Consider the following 23,011-nt stretch of genomic DNA (forward strand, 5'->3'; position numbering starts at 1 on the left):
ACTTACTCAATCCACTGAGGTACATTTAAGCGGAGTCCAGAAAGCCAAAGCTGAATCCAATTCCATGTCAGAGCCCGCCTCTCTTCCGCAAAGAGACAATTTGTCACCGGGCATCGATCAAACACAGGACATCCCAGTGGCCTGGCAACGGGCGCCATTGAGACCTGGATGGCAGGCCATAACCGCAAGGGAGCGAGGTGAAGCCGCTAATGTCTGGAGTGCACATCCAAGTTCATTAGTCTTGGATGGGTGCGGAAAAGCAGCTCGACACGAAATGGAAAGTTTTGGCGAACTTTCCAGCTGGTGAATGGTCGTAAATCGCAGCGCGAAAAGCTAAAGGTCTAAAAATATCCCGGCACTCAAAGGCAATCGATGTGCCCGCAGCTGGCAGAGATGGGCGAACGCGAGCCGGAGTCGGACGAGGACTGCGAGGTCTATTGTAAGTCGTTCCCTGTAAGTTGGCAGTAGCAGCATGTCCTTACTCATGGATTATTCCGCAGTCCTGAAGCCGGTCAACGAGTACAACATTGTGGACAGGATCAAGGAGGCCAACAAGGAGCTATTTGCGCTGGACGACGAGGCTTCCAATGGCAACGGCAAAGTGACCAAGGTGAAGTTTGCCCTGAATCTGGAAGATTACGAGCCCACGGAGCAGCAGAAGGAGCTCAGTCCCAGTCCGCCTGATGAGCTGCTGCAGCAGTTGACGCAGCTGAAGCTGAAGCCCATTGCAGAGGAAGAACCAGCGGCTCCAGAAGTGTCTAAGGTAGCAGAGGCACCGCCGCCGATGGAAGAACCAGAAGTCGATGAAGTGGAGGAGGAGATATGCGAAGAAATCGTGGACTTGAGTGAGGTGCCCCAACAGCCCGTGGTCCAGGAAGCCACTCCCATAGACGATGAAGACGACTTCTCCGGCGTGGATGAGGCAGACCTGGATGACGATCCTCCGGCTAAGGATCCTTCTGTTCCTGGCTCACTCCAACTGAGACAGAGCACTTTCGACCAGGATGACTCCGATCAGAAGAGTCTTACCAATCTGCTAACCGAATCCGACTGCGAGGAGGAGGAGCGCACCTTGAATGAGGCGCGCCAGAAACTAAGGGATGCCTACAAGAATCTTTACAAGACTTTGGATCCAAAGCAGCAGGCAACCATTGACAGGTTGACGGGAGCCGAAACTGAAGTACCTGTGCCGGCGCCAGTGGTGGCTCCAGTTGAAGTCGAAGAGGAGGATGACCTGTCCATCATTGTGGCCAGCTATATTCCAGATGACTTTGAGCTCAACGAGCAGAGCATTTACTACAAGAAGGAGGAGCCCGATGAAGTCAAGGAATCCTGCACCACATGTCCCAAGGCCGCTTCCAAGACCTTCTTCACTTCGCGCAGTTTTAGCTTTCGCCGTCGGGCCAAACCCACGCCGACGCCATCCTCTGCCTCTGCCTCCGCTTCCACGACATCTCCGTCCGTGCGGATGAACTATAAGATCTGCTGCGAGCACCGCCATTCAATTCAGGGCAAGCTACCAAGGTACACGGGCTACATGTCCGAGTACGGACTGACTGCCCAGCAACTGCAGCGACGGGACCAGCAACTGCGGCGGAAGCAGCGCTTCTCCATGGAGCAGACCATCAATCGCAACGAGCAGGAGCTGAAGAAGATGCAGGACAACGAGCGAGCCTTCACCACCTGGCTGAAGAACAAGATGCGCTATCCGATCAACAAGACCCGCAACATGTTTGATGCCCACAAGAGGCGGGGAAGTGTGGCCGCCGCCGGAAGTCCGCGCCAGCATCCCCAAGCTCATCCGCATCTGCACCAGGAACAGGAGCAGCGTGGAGGACGGCGAAGGCGCCGACGCGACAGCGGCGAGGTGGAGGTGCACGCCTATCGACACCTACTCGGCAGCTGGAACAAGTAGAGTAATGTAGTTCTTACATTAGTTTATTATATAAATGTATCGTATTATATTTAATTTGTAATACAACTTTTGAAGCGTGAAAAATGAGTGACAGGGATCGGAGTGGCGGGTCCTTTAACAGATAGACAATGGTAACAGGATAGTTTAATTACGACTGGAGTGGCCCACAGGCTTTGAAACAGCTGCCTCTAATGACGCGACTTCTTCGACTTGTGGCCATTGTCGCGACTGTCATCCCGCGAGCGCTTGCGATCCTTGTCCTTGCTGCTGCTCTTGTGTCCGGACGATGAGGAGGAATGATGCTTGTCCCGGCTGTGGTACTTGTCCTTCGACGATTTCGATGGGCTTTAAAATAATAGAAGGGGTTTGCGAATGTTTTAAATGAATATTCTCAAATAGTTATTCTGTGGTTTTACAATTTTGAGCAAGCAAGGTGTGATGCTTTTCGTTTCTTTGAAATCAATTTTGCCAGACTAAACAATTATAAATAATTCGACATAAACCCAAACAACAAAATACTGATTGTATTACACCGAAAGTCAAACGGAATTTGGGGTACACCTAATCAAACTTGCCAAACCAACACCAGAAGTAACTTATCAATTGATAAAAATATAAATTAACAAAAAAAATCAATGAAATAATTTTTTTTCTTAAGAATGTTCAATTGCTTAGAAGAAAATCAAATTTAAAACGAAATTTCCGTGGTGTGATTGTGGGTGAAATGATATGGGAAATGCACTTGCGTTAGGCCGTATGGTTGGGTATTAGGTGTTCGGGGCTTTCGATAACAAACCTAGATGAGCTGCCATGTTTGGAGCTGGAGGACTTTAAATGCGAAGAGGACGAGGAGGAGTTCGACTTGTGCTTTTTACTGTGCGTCGACGATCGAGCCTCCTCGCGGTCGCGGCGACTGTGTTGGGCGTAACATGGGGTAGAACGATTGATATAGATAAGAGAAAGGAGATCTCGGATAAGGTAACTCTTCATGGGGTCGCTGCTCATACCTGTGCTTTGAACTCTTGCCGTGCTTCTTGGAATCGAATTTGCCGTTGCGTGGTTTGTCATCTGTGGCATAATCATGGTTGCGGTCTTCCTCAGCAGCCTCGCGCTCCAGATCGGACCAATCCTTGCCAGATTCCTCATCAGAGCCAAGATCTTCTGCAAATTTCAATGAAAAGAAATACAACTTGTGCTTGGGAAGCTTGGGTTTGTGCATACCATCGCTTTCTTCGCTGTCTTCTGATGCCTCTGAGTACTCGGAGTCCTCGTCCGACTCCTCATCCGATTCAGCGTCGGTGGGATTATAGGCCTCATCCTCTTCGGACTCGGCGGTTTCGTTTTCGCCTTCGCTGCCCGATTCCGGGTCCAAGAAAGTCCAGCCGCCTTGGTCAAAGAATCCCTCCGGATCGTCTGTGATAGTCTTCATGATCTTTTGCCAGTTCAGGGATTGAACGCCCTCCGAATAGCGAATGTCGCAGGAGCTGTGGGATACTCGTTAGTAAAAGTACATTTTAAAAAAGGGGCAGCGAAACCTACTTGAGCCACTCCTTCACGTGATCCAGCATGTTCATGGGAATGGCGTTCACCATGGCCACCTTTTTGTTATACTCCTTGAACACAAATATCATATCGAAGTTACGCAAATGGAACTGAACGCGCTCGAAGTGCACCAACTCCACATCGTCCAGCGTGATGACGAATGGCGGCCATTCTGTGAGATTGACCAGTGATCCCGAGGTGGGTTGCAGCGTCACCGTGCTGCGGAAGGGAGCTCCAGGGAATCCCAACTCACGGAACGGCGTGTCGAACTCCACAACCGACTTGGTCATTGTTTCCACCTTCTCGCAGAAGCTCTTGAAGGCGGTCTTGAGCTTGTGGCGCAGCTCGCGTTCCGCCTGCTCAGCAGCCAAGTCGTCGCGGTCGTGCATGTGCTGGTGCTTGCCCAGATCCGTGGTGATCTCTCCCACTTCCGTGTAGAACTGCACATCCACGTGCTTCTTTTTGCCAAACATGATGGCGTACTTCAGGTGGAAATGCAGAAGAATGATCATCTCGCCGTCGCAGGGCTGGAAAAACGCGCTCTTGATGTTGTTGTACAGGATGTCCACCTTGTCGCCGCGCACGGAGATGTAGCGGAATCCATTGGAATGCGCTTCCAGGCTGCCCGTCATGCGCTTGGTCACGATGTTGGGCCGAATGTACAGATCCTTCAGCTTGGGATTGCCCTTGTTCTGGGACAGAATGAGCGTGTCTTGCTTCACAAGATCCTCCTTCTCGCGCTCCTCCGCCTCGCGGGTCTTGAAGCGCTTCTGCACCTCCTTGATCAGCCGGAAGGCATTGTTCAGATTTGCAGATGGCGCTCCCACCTCTCCGTGTTCCTTAACATTGGAGCTGCGGTATGTACTGTAGGGAAAGTGCTTGTGTTAGTGCATTCCTGTAGCAGATTGCGTACTATACTTACACTTCCTTGACGAAGGTGGCCTCTGGCTGAGGATAGAGTCCGCCTTCGTTGCGACCCATCGTGGCGCCGGGATGAAAGAAGTTGATTCGCAAGTACGTATACTCGCCCTCCACCGACTGCGAGATGTTCTTGATGGTCGATATATGGAACGGTACCTGGATGCCAAACACTGGCATGATGACGGTCTCGTATTTCTTGTCCACGTAAAGCTTAAGCTCTTTTACTTCTGGTTCGCGCGGCATTTGGCTGATGGACTTGTATGAAACGGTGTTCTTGCGCACCTTCTCCACCTCCTTCGAGTTTCCCTGCTTGGCCAGTCGATCCTTGGCGCGTTCGTTCAGCTGCTGAGCCAGCTCACGCTGGTGCTCTTTGCGCTTCTCCTCCGTGTTGATCTCGTTTCGCAACTTCGACTCCAGCACCGCATTGCGCTTGCTGCGGCCCAGAATCTCGGTGCCCTGATCTTCTTTAGCGGTCTTCTTGTCATCCACATCTTCCTCGTCGCTGTCGTCCTTGATGAAGATGCCCACGTTCTTGATCTTCTTCTTGGATGGAGTCATCACACTGGCCGGAGATTGTTCGCCAACGAGGACGGTGTCTCCGATGAAGAGGGCGTAGTTCTTGCCCTCTTTGTCGGTGGCTTCGGGATTGGTCAGATTCGAGATGCCCACGTGCAAATTGAAGACCATATTCTTTTTGAGTAGTGCCTGGCATTTGGGTCCGATGACAATGGAGTTTTCCCGGAATTCCAGGCCCATGGCGAAACCAAAGCTCTTGGGAAGATTGTCCACCATACTGGGCTTCTCCTTCTTAACGTAGTCCAGGGTCTTCTCGTAGACGTCGCACAGCTTTGTGCCCGGCACCAGCAGCTTGAGAATCTCCTCCTGCACACTTACCAGAAATGTGTAGTTCTCCTGCATGGCCTCGGTGGGATTCACCAGAAAGGTGCGCGATATATTTGAGCAGTAGGACTTGTAGCGGGCGCCCAAAGAGCATACAATCACACCGAAGTGCAAGGGATTTTTGTCCGCCACGGCGGAGAACTTCAGACTGTAGGCACCTCCCGATTGGATGATGGGTGGATAGGCCATATCGAGAAGTCTTGGATCAAGACCACTGGTGTACTTCTTCTCACCAATGGCAGCCTCGCAGCCATCTGAGAGCTTGTTGTGTTTGACTTTCTAAAAGGGGTTGCAAGGGTTAATAAAAAAGGGAAACACATCACGTTATAGCCCGGAGCTCACCCTATCCGAATCAATAATGTCCATGATCTCATCTTTCAAATACTTGTTGAAAATGTCCATTGACACTAGCGATGCCTTGCGTATGTTGTTGATCTCGGACTCATCCTTGGGACACATAAGGTAGGCGATAATAGTGCTGATGTCCACATGCTCGAACTTGGACTCCTTCAGGGACTTCTTCCAGGCTTCGCTGAACTCCCCGGGATAGGCGTCCTTGGTGAAGATACCCAAGCGCTTGCCCTTCTTGGAGTTCTGCAGGGCTTTGATGAGTTTCTCGAAGTTGCCCTGGTCCTTGTCCGTCTTATCGAAGGGTAGATCAGAAGGGATTAGAGAACATTCGGCCTGGAGCAGAATTGGAAACTCACCCGATCCCTCACAAGGAGCTTTATTTCGGGAAAACCTTCTTCGGTGATGTTCTGGGTCTGTTTCAGGAACTCTATTTTCTTTTTGCTGGTAAGGAAGTAAACTGCGTCTGAGCAGAACACGGAGATGGTGTCCGTCAGCTCGTAGCCCAGCAACCAGAGCTGCAGGGCCATGGACTTGGAGTACATGACATCCTCCTCGACGCCCACGATGCTCATGATGCAGTCCAGATTCCTGAGTGCATCATCGTGTCCGATGCTGGGAGCCTTCGAAAGACAAAGAGATGGAGATCAGTATGCAGTAAGCCCCTTTAACCCGCACAACCTGGTCAATGGGTACTTAATTTCACCACATCTCCCAATCCCCCATTATCGCGTTCCTCCAGCAGACACTCCACGTGCTCCCCGGTGCTCCTGCTGCCCAAAAACCCGGAGATTGCCGACCGGCGGACGGACTCACCCTCCATTCCGTGTAGAGGCGCTTTACGCGGCGCACGAACGCCTCCTTGTCCAGCACAAAGCTCGACATCTTGCCGCCGGATTTGTTACAGTGTCTGCGATAACTCCGCTTAAAATGCGCTAAACGCCAGAAATTGCATTTGCAAATTCCGCCGGATAAAAAAATTGCGCGGCGACCAGATGAAGAAGAAGAAGAATCAGCGTCAGCGCGAGGTCAGTGTGACCGCTCTTTAAAATACCACAATATACCAATTGAGTCTCAGTTGCCACTGATAAAATAGTGTGACCAAGCAACAGTACATACAAACCTAGCAGGGACTCGAACCACTTTTCAAAGTTTTTGGCGCCGTATAAATATGCACTCAAAAAAAAAGTTAGCAATGAATTTGATATTAACTAATAATTAATTTACTTTTAGGAAATGTAGCTCCTGCAAATATTAATTCTGCCATTAAATGAAAGACTTCGGCACAGTTTCGTTTAAATATAGCTAAGTTTATTATTGTTTTCCTCAGTATTATCAACATTTGCAATTACGTACTGTGACGGCTAATATGTGAGTTCGTTGAACTTGATTCATTGGTTTTTAGCAAAGTCTAAGAATTCAGAGCTAGTTTAATTCTTTGTGCCCGCCGGACTTTCGGCCTCATCCGGCCGGGCAACCTGCAGATACTCCTGGATATCGTAGTCGAACAGCTCAAAGTCGTATCTGTGGGGAAAAACAAATTATTTACTTGTTAGCATGCACCCGTATCGTAATAATCATTTAGAAAGGTGTCCAAGGGTATGCATCCATGTGTTTTGCATGGGAAAGCTGGAGGGCACATACTCTTGGGCGTTATTCGAAATCCGTTTCAGTGTAATACTTGTAATACTCGTAGAGCTCCAGCATTTCCTGGCGCGTCAGCTGGGCGTAGAACTGCTGCTGGAGCTCGTGCGTCTTGCGGCCCTTGCCCATGTTGCGCCACACGGGCGCTATCACCCGCTTGAGGCCAGTCTTTTCGATTAGATATAATTGATCCTCCGCCAGCGACTCGAACTTCAGTATCATGTCGAACCGGATGAGGCAGGGTGTGCAGAAGGAGGTGGCCGCCACGAAGTGCATGTCGATGAAGCTGCCGCGCTTCACCTGGTCGAGCAGCCAGTGCACGAATTCCGGGAACGACGGGAACTTTGTGTTGGCCGCACGGGCAGCCAGAGAGGGCTATTGCGGGAAAAGTTAAGGTATAAGGGTTAGTTTCACAAAATTCAATGTACATGTTATGTTGCTCGGTGCGTATACTTGATATTTTCGGGCAGCAATATCGCGTATACGCAGTGGGCGTACCTTCTTGCGGTAGTTGCGCACAATGCTGCGCCCCAACTTGTCGTGGAAGGAGTAGGGCAGGGCGAACACCATCTTGTCCCGATAGGCACTCAACAGCCGCTCGAAGGGATCGCGTGCGATGATAAAGGTCAGCGAGTAGTTCTGCGCCTCACGCAGCTGTCGCCCGAAATAGAATGAGTTACATTAAGCATAAGTTGGAGGGGAAGGAGTAAGCATTGCTGTGGGACGCACCTCGTCGAGGGTCACCCTGGGATAGCGCTCCCTGGCCAGATTGAGGAGAATCTTCTTGGTTTTGCGCAGATAGCTGGGTGAGTAGCCGGCCAGGACGTTGAAGTTGAACATCCAGGACGAGGAGGCAGCCTTAAAGACATTGCACCTGCATAGAAAATCAGCTTAATAATAACTCTACTTTTAACCACAAGAACGTATTTGCTAAATCCAAATTCCACACTGGAATGGAATCACCAGATAACACCCACCAGATAATGTGATACTTTTTGTTGACCAAAAACTCCCACGTGTTCGGCGTGTGCCACGCGTCGTGACCTGTAAGTAAAGCATAAGCGATCAGACCCCCTCCAGTGGTCGGTTCCAAGCGGAAGGACCCACCCAGGACATCCAGGCCGTAGGCGGAGCACTTGTCCTTCAGCCGCTCCCTGCGCTGGTCCATCCGCTGCTCCACCTGGAGCATTTCCTGCGGCGTGAGTGTCTGCACGGCATACTCGGGGATGAGGGGCAGGAGTGTCTGGTTGCTGTCCTGTTTGGAGGGCAAATATGCGAAAGGTGAGCCACTGTGCGTCCAGCTTGGGTTTCTCGGCGGGAATGGGGGTAGATAATGGGGGTGGGGTGCCCAAATGCCTGCCAATGCGACTCGCTAATGCGCAATCAATTTGGCTATCTGAATTTTATTTAGCCGCTCTGTTTACATCATTAATTATACGAGCCTGTGACTTGAAGTGTTTGTTGTGTGTGGTGGGTGTGTGTTTTGGTTGCATGGTGTATGGTGTATGGTGTATGGTGTATGGTGTGTGGTGTGTGGTGTATGGTGTTTGTGCGGGTTACATATTTACTTTATCAACATAGCGCCACTTGTTCTTGGTCTTGCCCGTTGCCACGACGGTCAGGTCCTTGTTCTTGTTCTTGTTCAGCAGCAGCACCGGATACCGGACCACCGGATACGGAAACTGGCCATGTTGCTGCGGCTGCTGCTGCTGCTGCTCCTGCTGCTGCTGCTGTTGCTGCTGCGGCTGCTGCGGCGACTGCTGCTGCACATTAAAGGCCTAGAAAATCAGTTGCAGTTGCGTTTGTGGATAAGGATTTGGGCTGGTCTGGGTGTTCGCTATCTGGGTTAAGAGGCAGGCGGGGATGGCGTGGCGTATGCGCAATGTACAAGCATTCGGTCTAGCTCCAAGGTCGCCGCCCCCTCGAGCACTACAAATTCCACATTTCACATTTCCCATTTCACAAGCCGAGTGAATCTCAATCTCAATCCCAATTAAAAGCCCCAGACGCCAGTGTCAACTGTCATCTGGAAAATGGCCACATGAATCAAGTGGCTGCGGCTACTCTGCGGATGAGTTGGCGTCATCGTGGCAGGCACTTTGCATTTGACTCGCGTATCCACTTGCCATACCGCCATACCCATGTGACACACTATATATGTGGCCTGCATACCCTTGGAAGGGCGGGGACTTCAACTTAGGGATTGGGCGGAAAAACTCACTGGCACATGAATGCCGCGTTCAGATAAGATTGATTAATGGTCGTGGCTGGGCACTGGAGCTGAATAATGAATGCGATACTTCTGCAAATGTTTGGCCTGCTTCGATGACTTGTCCAAACATTTAGATGCTTTCACCCTAATTGTTTTCGCCAATTTTATTTCGTTTAATAAACGAGTAATTGCTAATAATGCATCAGAATTTGCACTTATAAGCATATTGAAGTGATGTTTGAGGAGGAACTTATCATGGTATTATGGCGAATTTAAGACACTAGCAAGAGCATTTAATTCTCCACTTGCTCGGTGAAAAGCGACTTAAGTGGCGCTAGAGCAGCGAAATGGTATGCAACTGCGGAAATGGGAATGTTTGGACTGTAGCCCCTATTAGAGTGGACCAAATGCGCGCCGCGGCTGCTAGAGTGGGTATACGAGGGTGTTTGTGATTCGCTGTGCTTAATTATGCGTGTGTGCCGCTCGGGCAAAAAAATACGACAGTTTAACTGGCAAACAACACGGCGTATGCGTGTCTTAATGTGCTTGTGCTTTCTGGGTCTGAATAAGCATGTGTCATTTGGGTAATGCTATGCAAATTAGCAGTGGGCAAGCGCATATTGATTGAGGTGCCAGCCACCCGTGAATCGATATCCTCCGGCCCCCCGTTGATGACTTTTTCATGATGCCACACGCAATTAAGTGTAATTTGTGCGAAAGTTTTCCTTTTTCGCAAGCCATTTGGCCAAGGCCAATGGACGATGGGCGATGGACGATGGGCGCCCAAGAGTCTCTGGCGACCACGCAACAAAGTTTTTCACACTCGCAAAACTTGAAAAGAACTGTTGCCAAAGATTAAACGCACCCATTGATATTATTTGGTCCTACAACTTTTCATTTTAATCCATTTATATCTGCTTTCAAACATTATGGAAAAGTGCAGGAAAGTATGCTACGTCTAAGGCATTTATCCTTCGCTTTTGCGGCTTTTTATCACTTACGAATCTGCCTATTGTTGTAATTTCTCGCTGTGTAAGCGGCTTAGGCCATGCCAAAGGGTTGCGCGGGCCAAAAGGGGCGTGGCCAGAGGGCGGTCGGCCAGCTTATGTGATTATAAGCCAAGAACGCTTTCCGTCCATCCACGTCCGCGTTTGAGTGTGTGTGTGCGTGTGTGTGACTGTGTGTGCGTGTGTGTCCGTGGGGCGTCGGAATATTCCGTCTTTGTATGGCATTTGCTCAATTTCAAGCACAAATGGGCGATAAAGCCAGCCAAAGCCCGCCGCTAATTTCAAATTAATTTGCACCCAATCAAGCGCACACATAATGCCCGGAAAGCCAGTTCAAATACTGCAGTCCAGTCCGGGTTCCCCGGCGAGAATTGAGGCGCTAAACGTGCAGTGCCCAGGTGCGAGAAGCACCTCCAAGTTGGGTAAACAAATAGCAGCTAGATGGGATGGGGATGCCTTCGGTTGCGGCTATTTAACGTGGCCATTTATGCCGATCGCTGCTAATTTGCGTGTAAGATTTGGTTATCGGCTCTTGCCAAACGGCCTTCACACCAGATGGTTTATTGAATTAGATAATTGCCCAGATTGCCAGCTGATTAGTTTGTTGATTCGGTGCGCATTAATGCCAATTCATATTAATTGCTTTTCTCGCTTTTTTCGTTCTGGTTCGTTTCTGGTTTTCAGCCACCTCCTCCGATGGCCTGAAACAGAAACTGAGTCAGGCAATCGATGGCCTGCACTGTGTTTGTTGGCAGGCGATGAGGGGCGGGGCGGGGCGGTTGGGGCGGCAACTACAAGCAAGTGTATCTACAGGCAGGTGCACTGAGAGAAATCAATAGTGCGCCTTAAAAGCATAGCATTTAGTTTCTAAAAGGTGTCTGCATAGCTATCATCACACGTAGTAACGAACTCAAAAGAGATTCAATTTCTATTATAATTATATTGCGGCTATATGGCCACAGCTATTTCTCTCAGTGCACTGGTATAAGCGCTTTGTTCAGCAGCTGTTTGCCGGGCACTCAAAGGGCTACGAATGGCACCCTGCACCCACTGCCACAGCCAGTGGCACCGTGGCAGCGTGGCACTTCGCCTCCACTCACCTCGAATCCTCGGATCTTCTGCAGCTGCTCGTTCCACACCAGGTAGGCCAGGGAGAGGGGCAGGAGCAGCAGGGACACGGCCGTGAAGATGAGCAAATAGCGCCGGATGGCGCGACAGTTTGCCAGGCTCTTGCTCAATTTCATTTAAACTCGAAAATAGCTGCATAGGAACTGGTGCGGATTCTCCCCTGCGGCTCCCGTTGGCTGCCGGCTTGCTGGATTCCTAGTGGTTCTGGGTTCCAGGCTCTGGGCTATGGGTTCTGGGTTCGATGCGGTTCGATGTGGATCGGTACTGGACTGGCTATTGATAGTCGTGGGACATTTCCTGCTGCTACGCGGTCGCAAAGTTTGCCTGCAGTTGGCGACAGATTTTGTAAGTTCTCATCGCTGTCGCCGGCGTGCTGGCTAAATTTAGTTTTAGTCCGCTGTGCTAAATGTTCTTAGCCGAAAAAGGCGGCGGGGCACAGCAACCAAACATGAAAAAGAAGCAAACAAGAGCGGAAACCAAAAATATATTGAATGAGCTGTGCGGATGACGTTTTTTGCTTTATGGCCAAGTGGCTTTCGACCGGAATGGTGTCACTGCAGTGGGGCCAATATTTCGGGCCAACAATTGATTCGCTTACGCTTTTGTTCAGTTATGCTTTATGCTTTTCGATTGTGGGGGTGTGTGTGCCTTTGGAGCTTATACATTTCGGGCTGCAAGTCAGGAAGGAAGTGGTTTATTGATTTTCTGCTCACTTCAGAACTCCACTGCAACTGGAGCTCGGAGTTTGTGGGAAAAACACCCCTACATAAATTACTCGACTCTTCGTTTTGTCTGCTTGCTAACTCTGCTCAAGTTCTGCTGTCTCTTCGCCATTGTTATCATTAATTTATGTTTTCTGTCTTTTGGGCAATGCTTAGTTCTGCTTTTTTGAGGCTCCATTTTAGCTAGAGGCAAGCTGTTGACTTTCCGCTGTTATTTGTGTTTGTTATTGATTTTCTGCTCACTTCAAACTCCATTCTACGGGCCTCGGAAGGCAAATAAAAAGAACACCCTCATTTTTGTCTGTTTATGTTTGTAAAGCCGTGCCTGTTTATTTTCATTTTGGCCAGCCTTTACTTTGCTCTGCGTTTTTCGTTTATTTGGTTTTCACGCCATTTCTGCTGACCTTAAACTTCTTATAAATAGTCACATTTACGCATTCAAATATTTGCTTTTTCATTTCAAGTTTGTAAGGCTATTTGAATATCACTTTATAGCAGTTGTATTTATTGCTATGTGATGCAATGCCATCTCTTAGCAGAACTTTAATTTTCACGAAACTAAACAAAATCACTTCCAGCTTGTGCCCTTTTCAGCCTCTAGCTTTTGTATTCAGTTGGGACTTTATTGCACTGTGGGTCATCGAGTTAATTGTTTGGCACCGTGCACGTAATTGTTTCTTAATAATTTTATACACACTCAAGCACACAGCAAACTTGGCAAACAAATGCTAAATGCGGGGCGTAAGAGGCGTATACGTAACGTGCTGTCAATTGCCGTGATTTCTCTGCCCTTCCGCTCTCTCCTCTCTCCTCTCACCGCTCTCCGCTCTCGCTTCACAACAATAAACAACAACAAACACGCGGAATGCGGGATGAGGGCAACTTTTTAGTTGCTGTTAGTCAATTGTTTGCCAATTGAAGAAAAGCGCGCAATCAATATCAATTCGCCGCCAGGCGGGCTTGGCTGATTTTCTTTATATTTATATTTTTATTTTTGAATAGAGGGGGTGTGTGAATGAGCAGCAAACACCAACCGTTAGCGTCATCACCGCACAACGCACATTTCACGAGTGAAATCAAAATCAAATGCGAAATGAGCACAGGCTGAAAGCAGCGGCGTCGGCAGCGCGGCCGCTGCGCAGTTTCGGTTTTCGCCAGTCTCCATTCTCCCTTCCTTCGAGCTCTCCGTGTGCCATTCCTCAGCTCCTTGATTCCTTGATTCTTCCTTGCGCGCTCTGTTTGTTGCTGTTTCTCGGGTGGCTTTTCGGAGGCGGGGTTTATCGGCGGGCGGGGGCGGAAGTTCCTCGAATTCTGGGTTAACGCAGCACAACAATTTTTGTTTATCGCTGAGCAAAGGCGCCGGTAACGGTAAACGGGAGAGTGACGAAGGCGGAAAAAGTGCCGAGAGAGAGAAGAGAGTGCGCAGTGAGAGTAAACTGCTGTTTAGAAAATATATATTTGAAATCATTTTTAAACAGCCTAAAATGTTAATTTACCAATTTTAGGTTTCTATTAATCTTTGCATTGTTGAAATGCTTTGAAATACTTCAAGTGTGTTTAAGACTAAAATGAAACGTACAATCCCACACACCATAAGTATTTCAAAGCATACTTTTTGGGATTTCAAATAATTAAAGAGCAATGTAAAAATATAAATAAATAAATAAAAACTTAAACTTATAATTTTTCGTTCTTTGCACATTATTTCTTGTAAAACCAAAGTTTATTTTTTGACAGCACCAAAATTTAAAATAGGCTCTCTAATTAATGTTCGAAAAAGAATCTTAAAATAGTTTTCGAAATATCAATTTCGTTATTTATCTTCGCTCTTACTCAAAATGTCTTTTCGTATGCCTATTTTCGTATTTTTATTCAAAATAAGATTATTGCTACGCAAATGAGCTAGTTGACAAGTTCCATTGAGAGATTACACGCTTCTGTTATCAATGCCAAATATATTTCGTTATAAAAATACGCCTCTCTCTTAAACGGTGCTTGACATTTCAAAGATTTCATAAAAATTCGCTACTGAATAGGTAAATGCAAGTGTGGAAGGCTTAGTCACAATTCGATTAGCTCTTAGTACTTGATGAGGGAATGCACTTTTCCATCCAGCCGTTTGCGACCCTCCAGTCCAACTAGTTCCATGACCACCAGGCTCTCCACGACAACGCCACCCACTTTGCGGATGAGTTCGGTGGCGGCCACCAGGGAACCACCTGTGGCTAGTAGATCATCTACGACAACGACTTTTTGGCCCGGCCTGATGGCGGATTTTTGCATCTCAAAGGTGTCCTAAGATGATGAATTTCAAAGCATGAACGTCTGTGTGCTTGTGAATAGTTAGCAATAAATTAGGGAGTACTCACGCTACCGTACTCCAGTTTGTACTCCACGGAAACCACTTCTCCCGCCAGCTTGCCCTTCTTGCGAATCGGCGCACATCCCAGGCCCAACTCGGTGGCTATGAGGAGATTGAAGAGGAATCCCCTGGAGTCCAGTCCCACTATGATCTCCGCATCGGGAGCACTTTCCCGGATGTGATCCACCAGCAAATCCCGCAAGTACACACAGGCCTGCGGATCCGTGAGCGCTCCAAAAATGTCGCTGATGTTTTACATGAAAACAGTGGGTTCTACACATTAACAACCTGATAAGGGCCCATCCTGATAGCCCCGTGCGAAGATAACTCACCGAAACAGAATGCCCTCCTTTGGGAAGTTCGCATACTCGCCAATCTTGCTCTTCACGTAGTCTAGCTTGTCTTCCGCGCTGATTGAGGGGCTCATCTTTCTGCTTTTTAGATATTTTCGCTTATAAACTTACTTTTAAGGGGCTTTTTACATGGGTTCTCTGATTTCAGCGCTACGTGAGTGCGTGCCCAACTGCGGATGGTTCTGGGGAACAGCTGATAAGTCAGCTGTTTTCGGGGGAGGTGGTTGCTGTTGATGGGAGATACTTCACGCGATGAACGGTCGTGTTGAGTTCGCTGCGCGGTCGATTTGAAATTGAGGTGGATAAGGAAATGTGGGGACTTTTATATATTATAAAATCAAAGCTTTACAAATATAAATATAATAAATAAATATAAAATATTAAATAAATAAAATAATAATATAGCCAGTTTGGCGTTCTTTCACTAAGTACAGCAAGTAATATTTAATAATTAATATAGTATATGCGACCTGATTTGATTAACTACAACCACTTTTCTTTCTATGATTTTTTTTTGTATATTTTCTGTGTATTTATCTCAGAGCTATAATCTTTCACAAATGCTGGCCAGCTATTTAGAAACCAAACATTTGGTTTGACATTTGCTTGCACAAAGAAAGCAGTGCAAGGAATTCGGCAAACATCCTGCAGGTAGTCATGTGGGATAGAGAAACCTCCCCCGACTTTTCTCTGTTTCTCTGGGTCTTTCTCTAGGTATCGAAGCTATGTGAATAATAAGTGGAGAAATCTCAGCAATTCTTCGAGGGAAAGACGCAATTGCAGCACTGTTTATCGAGCTAAATGATTGAAAAGAAATGCCAACAATTTTCGCTGCACTTATCAAAGGCGGGCCAAGATCGGGAACTCTCACCTGGACTCCCTCTCTCTCCCTCTCTCTATCTGGCTTGTTCCCTCTCGCTCGCTGTCTGCTACTCACACAGGTGAATGCGAGTATCTGTGTGTCTGTATCTTGGACTCCCAATGCCAAGAAAGATTCAGTTCGTTTCTCAGCGCCGAACGCGACGGTTCAGTTTTTGGTGGTTTCTTCCGAAGAAGCGTGTCGAATTCGAATTCTCTGCCCGCGATTTTTAATAATTAATGCAAACTCGCGAACAATAGTAGTAAATTAAAATAACAACAATAGTCCGGAGGAACAGCTAAAATCGAAACCTGTTCTCGATCAAAGTAAGCAGCGATATAACGCATGGAAAGCAAGAGTTTGCAAATGCTCATATTAAATTCGATCTTAACGGCCAAAGTAAATGTCAGCCGACAAAACTGCGCCCCGTTTTTGCCATTTTAAAAGTCGGAAAACCACTCTAATGCCAGCCATAAACCACAACCATGCTGCAGTTACTCCAATAACGACTGAAACAACAAAGTTCAAACAACATAAAAACGTGAAAACCTACAAATAATATATATGTGTACATCTATGCAACATTAGAGACAACTGCAACAATATAGCATAGTGCAGCAACACATTCACATTGCAGCGGTGCACCTGGAGAAATATTTGCGCAAATAGCCCTCGAAACTTAGTACAAAGGGGTTTTAGTCTTAGGATTGGCTTAAAACAGTTGAATCTCTAGTATAAGCTTGTTGTAATCCTTTCTGAAATACTTCAAAAACTGAATGGAATTTCCTTTTTTCTCAGTGTGCCAGTCACACACACACGCTTAACTCGGCGATGTGAAGACGTGCGTACTGAAACTGCAACTGCAACAACAACTGCTGCAACTGCAACTGCAACAACAACTGCGCCCGAGTAACGTGAAAAACCAGAAAGAGGCACAGTTTTTGTTTTTCTGCTGGGTTTTGTTTTTATATCTCTTTTCTGAGCCAAGCGAGCATCTCGACTGAAACTTCTGCGGCTGCGCAGAGGCGGCCTTCGTGGTGAAGGGCATGGAAATGGGGCGCTCGGAAAACAGCGGGAAAAAAGGGAAATTTATGGCCGAACTTTGGGAGCTGGGCTGTATTGTGTGTTGGGTTGTGTGAAGGTTAAAGGATTCCACAACTGAACCCGTTTTTAGCTGATACCTGCACATCGGATCCTAAGTATCCGTGGCACTGGGTAGAACCCCTAGCCGCTCCTGATCTTTTCGTAGGCCCCAGCCGAGTGAAGAATCTCGGTGTGAGTTGCGATTATGCATAGACCTCCATTGTAGTTGCCTGGTTGGTGGCTTGGTATGCGCGAATGTTTGCTAACATCCAAATCGTGATCTAATAAAAAACGTAGAGGCACAGAGACACATACCAGAGGCCCACGAGCTGGATGAGTGAGCGGACCAGCTCTGGCTGGGATGGGGTCGTCTTGGAGCGGATTGGAGACTCTTCAAAGGCGCCGTGTGGCTGTGGATGCCACCAGCTTTCGCAAAAAGTAAGCGCGTAAAATGGATGGCAGCTGGAAGGGCTGTCAATACATTGAGTAACTGACCGCAGAAAAGTAAATTTTTGCCGGTTCCACGGGCCTTCAATCCCGTTTCGTTTGGCGCTTCTCCCAGTTGGAGGAGAAAAGAAATCGACTGCTTGGCATACAATACAATATGCAGAAACGATCATCGCACCTGAGAACAACACATTGTATCAAAAGGGGGAACCCGAAACCGAAGAAATGGGCAAAAGCGAAAAGTTCGAATGAAAACATGGAACAAGAGCCACTTTAAACGCCATTTCCGCATAATTCTGAAACGTACAAGTAGGAACCAGTTTCGAATGGCGGTGGCTGAAATTTAGCAACTTTTTTGAGAAACCACGAACGTGTTAATCAAGCCACTGGCACCAACGTCTTTAGGTTCCACTTTGTTGGCCCAAACAAACCATAACAAGCTGGTTACATCTACATGTAGCTACGCTGATCGCCAAGCGGAACAATGCGAGATTTTCCCCCGCTTAGCCGGGCAAAAGCTGAATATGTGAAAATTAATTACCAGTGTGCGGCCAATTGGTCGGTGTTTCGGCGGTTTGATGGCTTCTCGCCGTCTTTCAAAGCCAGAAGCCGCTCCAGACTCGGCTTACTCACCCAACGGTCGTCTGCCTGGCCGTGCCTAATGTGAAATTTATGTTTATAAAGTAGAAAGTCATCTGCGGCTCAGGGTGATGGAAGTGGATATGGAGTGACCAGTGTGGATCGAAATGGCCGCAAAAGAAAGCCCCTCTCAGCTTGGAGTGCAGTTTTCGCAACTGCCACTGCAACTGCATTTTTCTGGTGGTCGGGGCTCCTCAATTTGGCTGCTGGCCACGTTTAAGGTATTACCATTACCCAACTGACCTTATTTCCTCGCTCATACGAGCATGTGCAGTCGCAGCTAAAAAGTCGCGTAATTGCTGAGATTGCAGCTCACCCATAGCCGTTGACTTGCTTGTTTTTGAGTATTTATTGCAGTGCACAGGAAACTAAACTATCTTGTATCTCTACTGACGAGCAGATATTCAAATCAGCTGAAACATCAGTTTACAAATGGTACCTGCATCGTAGTACCCGTAGATCTTCGATCTCGTTTTCTTGGTGTATTTATACGTATTTAGGAATATTTCTCTATTCATTATTTTTTGCCGTGCAAGTGAAACTCGTCCAAAATGCTGGAACCGCCGGCCGGTGAGCGGATGTAACCCAAGTCGAGACCACGCTGATTTTGCTGCGTCATACGAACTGGAGAGCCTGCCATCCGTCCAGTGGTCACTTTCTTTTTGGTCACGTTCGAATCCGAAAAACCATCGATGCAGTTGAGCTGAAACGCCCAACAAACGCTGAAAACCCACTGCAAACAATGAATTACCCCATGGAGATAAAGGAAGTTATTAGACGTCTGCGGTTTGTCTGTCTGGTCCAGTGCAATTTTCCCGAGACTCGCTTTTCTGGCTCCGCGCACATGAGTCATGGACAAGATTTTCCATCGATGCGATTGGTATGGGCCAAGTTATCACGTGCTGACAGGAAAGTTTTCTTCGTGTTACTGGGCTGGGCTCGTACTACGAGTATGTTTGTTCTGCTGGCCCGACTCTCTCTTTTGTGTTAGCATTGTTGTGTTAATCGATTCCACTTTTGCCTTGGACTTCAACTTCAACTTCCAACTCCCATAATTGAGTCTTATTCTCTTTGTTTGCCGCAGCTTTAATTCACCTTAATGAGCCAGTCTTGACCAAGTTCCTTTTGTTGTACTTCTCACGGGCGGCGACCTACCATTGTGATACAGTTTCCTCAGTTTCGACACAAAAATAAATATGATAAATTGGGCTGGGAAAACTTGTTGGAATGGTGGCCAGATGAAAAGCCAATGAAATTGCACTTAGGAGCACATTTTTCGTGTCTGTCAAAATGATTGGATCGAATCGCAAACGAGTTTATTGATCGCCAGCCAGTTTGGGCCGTGAATCATGGCTAAAATTAGGCAGTCGAGGCACACAGATTTTTTTTTGCATAATGGCTCTCTCCCTTTGACATAGAATTAGTGGCAGATATGAGGCAATAGTGGTAAGAGTCGTTAGCTTTTGGCCAAATAATTGCTGATTTACATAAGCAAAAGCAAAATTGTGGCCCCCGGCTACTTCTCTTTCGCTGGTTTCGCGATTAACATTCGCATTCGAATGTGTTTTGATTGAAGTGAAGGGGAAAAGCTCACAGAAAACATGTTTAATGATTTGAAAATGTTTTCGAGTGGACCGACCCATGCAGATGGATGGAAAGTTATCATTTGATGGTTTGACAGAAAGCCTCTTGCATCCGACTCTTGTTCCCTGACTCAAAAGCATTACACATCACGAGGTCATCAAACCGCAAGCTGGCCAATTTAATAAGCTTAAGCAGCATAGAGCGCCCAAAAACCGATTTATGACCAGCAGAAACGGCATTGTACGAGCTGCCCTGGTTGCTTTGGTTCCATCTTCCAATTATTACCCACAAGTTGGTCGCCAAACACTTATCCACGCTCGATTCACTCCCTCCATTCACAGGCAAACAAAGCAGCATTCCGCACTCTCTAAAAAATGGGAACGAAGATCGAGTACGTGGACACCACGCATCTGTACGCCTCCAAGTACATCCGCAACTCCAAGGCGATCGGCGTCTTGTGGGCCATCTTCACCATCTGCTATGCCATCATCGGCATCGTGGCATTCGTGACACCAGGTGGGCATACTCGGTCTTATTTATTGGCATTAGTTCCGTGACTGATCTGCTTTACGCCGTCTATTTCAGAGTGGATCGGTGATCCGGACAACGACGGAGCTGGTCGCCTGGGCCTTTGGCAGCAGTGCCAGCGGGACGAGATCTTCGACAACTGCCGCCGACGCTGGGAGAGCATCTTCGAAGTGCCCACCTTCTCGTTTCAGGTAAGTAAACCGCTGAGCTCTGGACTAGAAATGCAATATAGGTGTTTTGCACATATACTTTACTGATGAAGGGATAGCCTTGCAAGTGATTGCCATACCCTATTGAATTCTGTTTCATTGAGTTCTTAGAGGCCTCACCTCAGTGTGATTACTCGTCAGATACCTGTACTTGACCACTTTGCATTTTTTCCACCCATCTGCAGTTGGCCACATTCTTCATGTTGGGCGCCATCGCTCTGGCCTTGCTGACCATCTTTTTCTTGGTTTGTTTGCTGTTTATGAAGTCGACGCGTGTTTTCCACCTTTGCGGTTGGATGCAAATCATATCAGGTATGTATCTCCCACTCCATCCCCTTGGGTTAACTATGGTTAGGCCATATCGAAAACATCACGTTCTTGTGTATACACTGTGTTTTGATGTTTTTCCTCTATTGATAGTTGTACGTGTTGTTATCTCTGTTACACAATGCTATTAATTAATTCCAGCTCTCTGCATGATTGTGGCCTGCGCGGCGTTTCCCTTTGGCTGGAATTCGGACGATTTCCGCAAGATCTGTGGCCCGGAAGCGAATCGCTTTGAGCTGGGCTTGTGCGGCATTCGCTGGGCTTATCCACTGGCCATAATCGGTTGTGTAGATGGTGTGGTCTTGGCCACTCTGGCGTTTATCTTGGCCACGAGGCACGTGCGCCTGCAGCCAGATCCGATATACCAGAACTCGCTATACAAAGGTGGGTTTTGCGATAAGGCTTTTACCAAGGAAAAATTTATATGTGGCTTATTATTCGCAGGTGAAATCAACAACGCGTACCTCACGGATGCCATTAGCTTGGCGGGCTCGAGGAAGTCGAATCCACGCATAACTGGCTTGAATTTGCAGCCCATTTTGTTGGTGGCTCCGCCAAATGAGGACAGCATATCGCAGTTTTCTCGTTATCACTGAGGAAACCATTCAAACAGCCAAGACACCAACCAACCAAGCCTAGCACGCGCACGAACCAGGGGTGAAACTCAGCTTAAAGTTTTCCATAAATTGTTTGAGCTATATTTTTAACCGATTTTCGCCGCAACTATAAGATGAAACTGTGTAAATGTGTGTGGTGTGTACTTGAGTGTGAAAGTCAGAGAGTGAATGATTTGTATATGCCACTTAGCCCGACTGAATGCCAACTTGTAGCTGTAAGCTTGGATTTTAAACTATTATTTAGCATTTCGTGTGAATAGCTTGTGCCTAAATGTACGCTTCGATTAAGTTAACAGTTAAAAGATAGTCCCTAAAGCTCTGCCTGTAAATTATATACCCATTAACAATAAACATGTACAAATATTAAACATAAAACCAATGTTTATTTCGACCACAAACAGCAGCCTCAATTATGCCATCATCATCATCATCAAGGTCAGCAACTTCTGGACTAGGCAAAATCAAATTACGACCACCCCACGCATAAAAGCCCATAACGAACAACTTAGCGCCCAATTTGTTTGTCCTTAGTCTGCATTCAGATTCGAATTCGGCCCACTCCCACTTTCAATAACCATTTGGCACATACTTTTCCAATAAAGTATTTCCAAGGAATCGGGAGCTTACTCCCCCTTCCCAGTGTGGGAGGCAATTGAAATATCCCGGGCAAGAGATCCGTGCCGAGTGCAAGTGGCTCCGGCTCTTCTACGGCACGTTTTAATATTCTTGTATAATTCATAAGCAATTCCATCACGGGCCTAAGTGGCCAACCAGCTGACGCCGAGCAAATCGCTCCAGATTCGACAGGGAATCCACCCCGAGATGGGATTTGCCTCCACATCTTTGAGATACTCTCAGATACTCTGAGATACTTCTATTTTTGTTTAGCTTTTTTGTTCAAACACCCAAATAATTGTTTTAAATTTTAATCTTTTTTGCTTATTGCACTGCAAATTCTTAGTTTATAATATACTTTTAGGTTTCCGACGTTTTTTTTGCAGTCTTAAAAATGTTTCCATTGAAAAGGTCACATAAGTTTTTGTAGTCTGCTCTTGGGCTTTCGTGCAGAGCATCTAAAACCTCGGCTTGCCAGTCGGCAAGCAACTTTGATTGTTTTTATTTACTTGAGCCATTTCTTTTGCCGCCTGCAACATATGGCCAGCATTTTTCCAATTGTACTCACGCATTTTCCGGCCAACCCCAAAGGAAACCCACCCAGCTACACAAAATGGCAATGAAGATCTCGGGTATTTCCGGCTGGATTTTGATGTGCCAATTGTTTTTATTCGATTTTATGGTGCGTCATAAACGAATTTTTAACTTTTGTTGTCCTTGAGGTTTGGCGGCCATTTCATTGCGAACATCGAAGGACCTAGGAAGGGGCTCTTTATAAGGGTGGATATGTGTGGCTTGCGTTTATGGCGCCGTTGGCCGCACATGTTGTTGGCGAATATTAGTTTATCACTCGCCGCTTTATGGATTTCCAAGTGGCTGAGGCAAATTAGAGTGGCATAACAACTTTTTCATGGTCTATTCGTGGATATTGGGCGTTATGATAGCTGGCCACGCCCTTTCGCACAGCAGTTCGTTTCGTTACAATACTCCGAGGGCAAATTCTGAAAACCCCCTTTTCATGTACAAAAGGAGGCGAAATGAATTGCGCC

At 47.2% G+C, this 23,011-nt stretch overlaps 5 protein-coding genes across 10 annotated transcripts; 2 read left to right on the forward strand and 3 right to left on the reverse strand.

The window, feature by feature from the left end:
* Positions 1 to 354: 354 nt before the first annotated feature.
* On the forward strand, positions 355 to 1,950 carry LOC6546033 (coiled-coil domain-containing protein 181). Its single transcript, XM_001971182.3, has 2 exons — positions 355 to 439; positions 501 to 1,950. Exons 1-2 carry the CDS (start codon positions 373 to 375, stop codon positions 1,913 to 1,915), a joined length of 1,482 nt encoding a protein of 493 aa, XP_001971218.2. The 5' UTR covers positions 355 to 372; the 3' UTR covers positions 1,916 to 1,950.
* On the reverse strand, positions 1,938 to 6,708 carry LOC6545992 (FACT complex subunit spt16). 2 transcript variants are annotated; one of them, XM_001971183.3, is made up of 9 exons: positions 6,443 to 6,708; positions 5,986 to 6,249; positions 5,621 to 5,920; positions 4,380 to 5,557; positions 3,455 to 4,321; positions 3,137 to 3,399; positions 2,923 to 3,076; positions 2,712 to 2,828; positions 1,938 to 2,260 (listed from the first exon to the last, which is right to left on the reverse strand). In XM_001971183.3, the coding sequence occupies exons 1-9, from the start codon at positions 6,509 to 6,511 to the stop codon at positions 2,104 to 2,106; spliced, it is 3,369 nt and encodes a 1,122-aa protein (XP_001971219.1). In that variant the 5' UTR covers positions 6,512 to 6,708; the 3' UTR covers positions 1,938 to 2,103. The 2 variants fall into 2 exon arrangements, with proteins under 2 accessions (XP_001971219.1, XP_015013521.1); XM_015158035.2 differs by lacking the exon at positions 2,712 to 2,828.
* A 207-nt stretch (positions 6,709 to 6,915) lies between these two features.
* Positions 6,916 to 13,431, reverse strand: LOC6545993 (carbohydrate sulfotransferase 11). 5 transcript variants are annotated; one of them, XM_001971184.3, is made up of 9 exons: positions 13,374 to 13,431; positions 11,590 to 12,019; positions 8,839 to 9,048; positions 8,378 to 8,525; positions 8,248 to 8,314; positions 8,000 to 8,144; positions 7,769 to 7,924; positions 7,308 to 7,645; positions 6,916 to 7,150 (listed from the first exon to the last, which is right to left on the reverse strand). In XM_001971184.3, the coding sequence occupies exons 2-9, from the start codon at positions 11,731 to 11,733 to the stop codon at positions 7,057 to 7,059; spliced, it is 1,302 nt and encodes a 433-aa protein (XP_001971220.1). In that variant the 5' UTR covers positions 11,734 to 12,019; positions 13,374 to 13,431; the 3' UTR covers positions 6,916 to 7,056. The 5 variants fall into 5 exon arrangements, with proteins under 5 accessions (XP_001971220.1, XP_015013520.1, XP_026833186.1 ...); XM_015158034.2 differs by having other exon boundaries at positions 8,839 to 9,033; positions 11,590 to 12,028; positions 13,374 to 13,429; XM_026977385.1 differs by having other exon boundaries at positions 11,590 to 11,941; positions 13,374 to 13,418.
* An 843-nt stretch (positions 13,432 to 14,274) lies between these two features.
* Positions 14,275 to 15,362, reverse strand: LOC6545994 (adenine phosphoribosyltransferase). The gene is made up of 3 exons (XM_001971185.3): positions 15,034 to 15,362; positions 14,709 to 14,946; positions 14,275 to 14,634 (listed from the first exon to the last, which is right to left on the reverse strand). The coding sequence occupies exons 1-3, from the start codon at positions 15,126 to 15,128 to the stop codon at positions 14,419 to 14,421; spliced, it is 549 nt and encodes a 182-aa protein (XP_001971221.1). The 5' UTR covers positions 15,129 to 15,362; the 3' UTR covers positions 14,275 to 14,418.
* A 669-nt stretch (positions 15,363 to 16,031) lies between these two features.
* Positions 16,032 to 21,717, forward strand: LOC6545995 (LHFPL tetraspan subfamily member 3 protein). Its single transcript, XM_015158154.2, has 6 exons — positions 16,032 to 16,239; positions 20,008 to 20,182; positions 20,252 to 20,385; positions 20,589 to 20,715; positions 20,872 to 21,114; positions 21,175 to 21,717. Exons 2-6 carry the CDS (start codon positions 20,041 to 20,043, stop codon positions 21,324 to 21,326), a joined length of 798 nt encoding a protein of 265 aa, XP_015013640.1. The 5' UTR covers positions 16,032 to 16,239; positions 20,008 to 20,040; the 3' UTR covers positions 21,327 to 21,717.
* The last annotated feature ends 1,294 nt before the right edge of the window (positions 21,718 to 23,011 follow it).

Source organism: Drosophila erecta, unplaced genomic scaffold, assembly GCF_003286155.1.
Source record: "Drosophila erecta strain 14021-0224.00,06,07 unplaced genomic scaffold, DereRS2 tig00000021-arrow-pilon, whole genome shotgun sequence".
NCBI lineage: Eukaryota > Metazoa > Arthropoda > Insecta > Diptera > Drosophilidae > Drosophila > Drosophila erecta.

What these genes read in the sequence shown, in the direction of transcription:
- LOC6545995 (XM_015158154.2), top strand. Translation starts at nt 20,041, where the DNA reads ATGGGAACGAAGATCGAGTACGTGGACACCACGCATCTGTACGCCTCC. An exon ending in CGTGGCATTCGTGACACCAG is followed by an intron (nt 20,183 to 20,251) that starts GTGGGCATACTC and finishes CGTCTATTTCAG; the next exon opens with AGTGGATCGGTGATCCGGAC. An exon ending in TGCCCACCTTCTCGTTTCAG is followed by an intron (nt 20,386 to 20,588) that starts GTAAGTAAACCG and finishes ACCCATCTGCAG; the next exon opens with TTGGCCACATTCTTCATGTT.
- LOC6545992 (XM_001971183.3), bottom strand. Translation starts at nt 6,511, where the DNA reads ATGTCGAGCTTTGTGCTGGACAAGGAGGCGTTCGTGCGCCGCGTAAAG. An exon ending in GCCTCTACACGGAATGGAGG is followed by an intron (nt 6,250 to 6,442) that starts GTGAGTCCGTCC and finishes TGTCTTTCGAAG; the next exon opens with GCTCCCAGCATCGGACACGA. An exon ending in CACGTGAAGGAGTGGCTCAA is followed by an intron (nt 3,400 to 3,454) that starts GTAGGTTTCGCT and finishes AGTATCCCACAG; the next exon opens with CTCCTGCGACATTCGCTATT.
- LOC6545994 (XM_001971185.3), bottom strand. Translation starts at nt 15,128, where the DNA reads ATGAGCCCCTCAATCAGCGCGGAAGACAAGCTAGACTACGTGAAGAGC. An exon ending in AAGGAGGGCATTCTGTTTCG is followed by an intron (nt 14,947 to 15,033) that starts GTGAGTTATCTT and finishes GTAAAACATCAG; the next exon opens with CGACATTTTTGGAGCGCTCA. An exon ending in ACAAACTGGAGTACGGTAGC is followed by an intron (nt 14,635 to 14,708) that starts GTGAGTACTCCC and finishes TCATCATCTTAG; the next exon opens with GACACCTTTGAGATGCAAAA.
- LOC6545993 (XM_001971184.3), bottom strand. Translation starts at nt 11,733, where the DNA reads ATGAAATTGAGCAAGAGCCTGGCAAACTGTCGCGCCATCCGGCGCTAT. An exon ending in CCAGGGTGACCCTCGACGAG is followed by an intron (nt 7,925 to 7,999) that starts GTGCGTCCCACA and finishes TTCGGGCGACAG; the next exon opens with CTGCGTGAGGCGCAGAACTA. An exon ending in GAGCTCTACGAGTATTACAA is followed by an intron (nt 7,151 to 7,307) that starts GTATTACACTGA and finishes TTTTCCCCACAG; the next exon opens with ATACGACTTTGAGCTGTTCG.
- LOC6546033 (XM_001971182.3), top strand. Translation starts at nt 373, where the DNA reads ATGTGCCCGCAGCTGGCAGAGATGGGCGAACGCGAGCCGGAGTCGGAC. An exon ending in CGAGGACTGCGAGGTCTATT is followed by an intron (nt 440 to 500) that starts GTAAGTCGTTCC and finishes ATTATTCCGCAG; the next exon opens with TCCTGAAGCCGGTCAACGAG.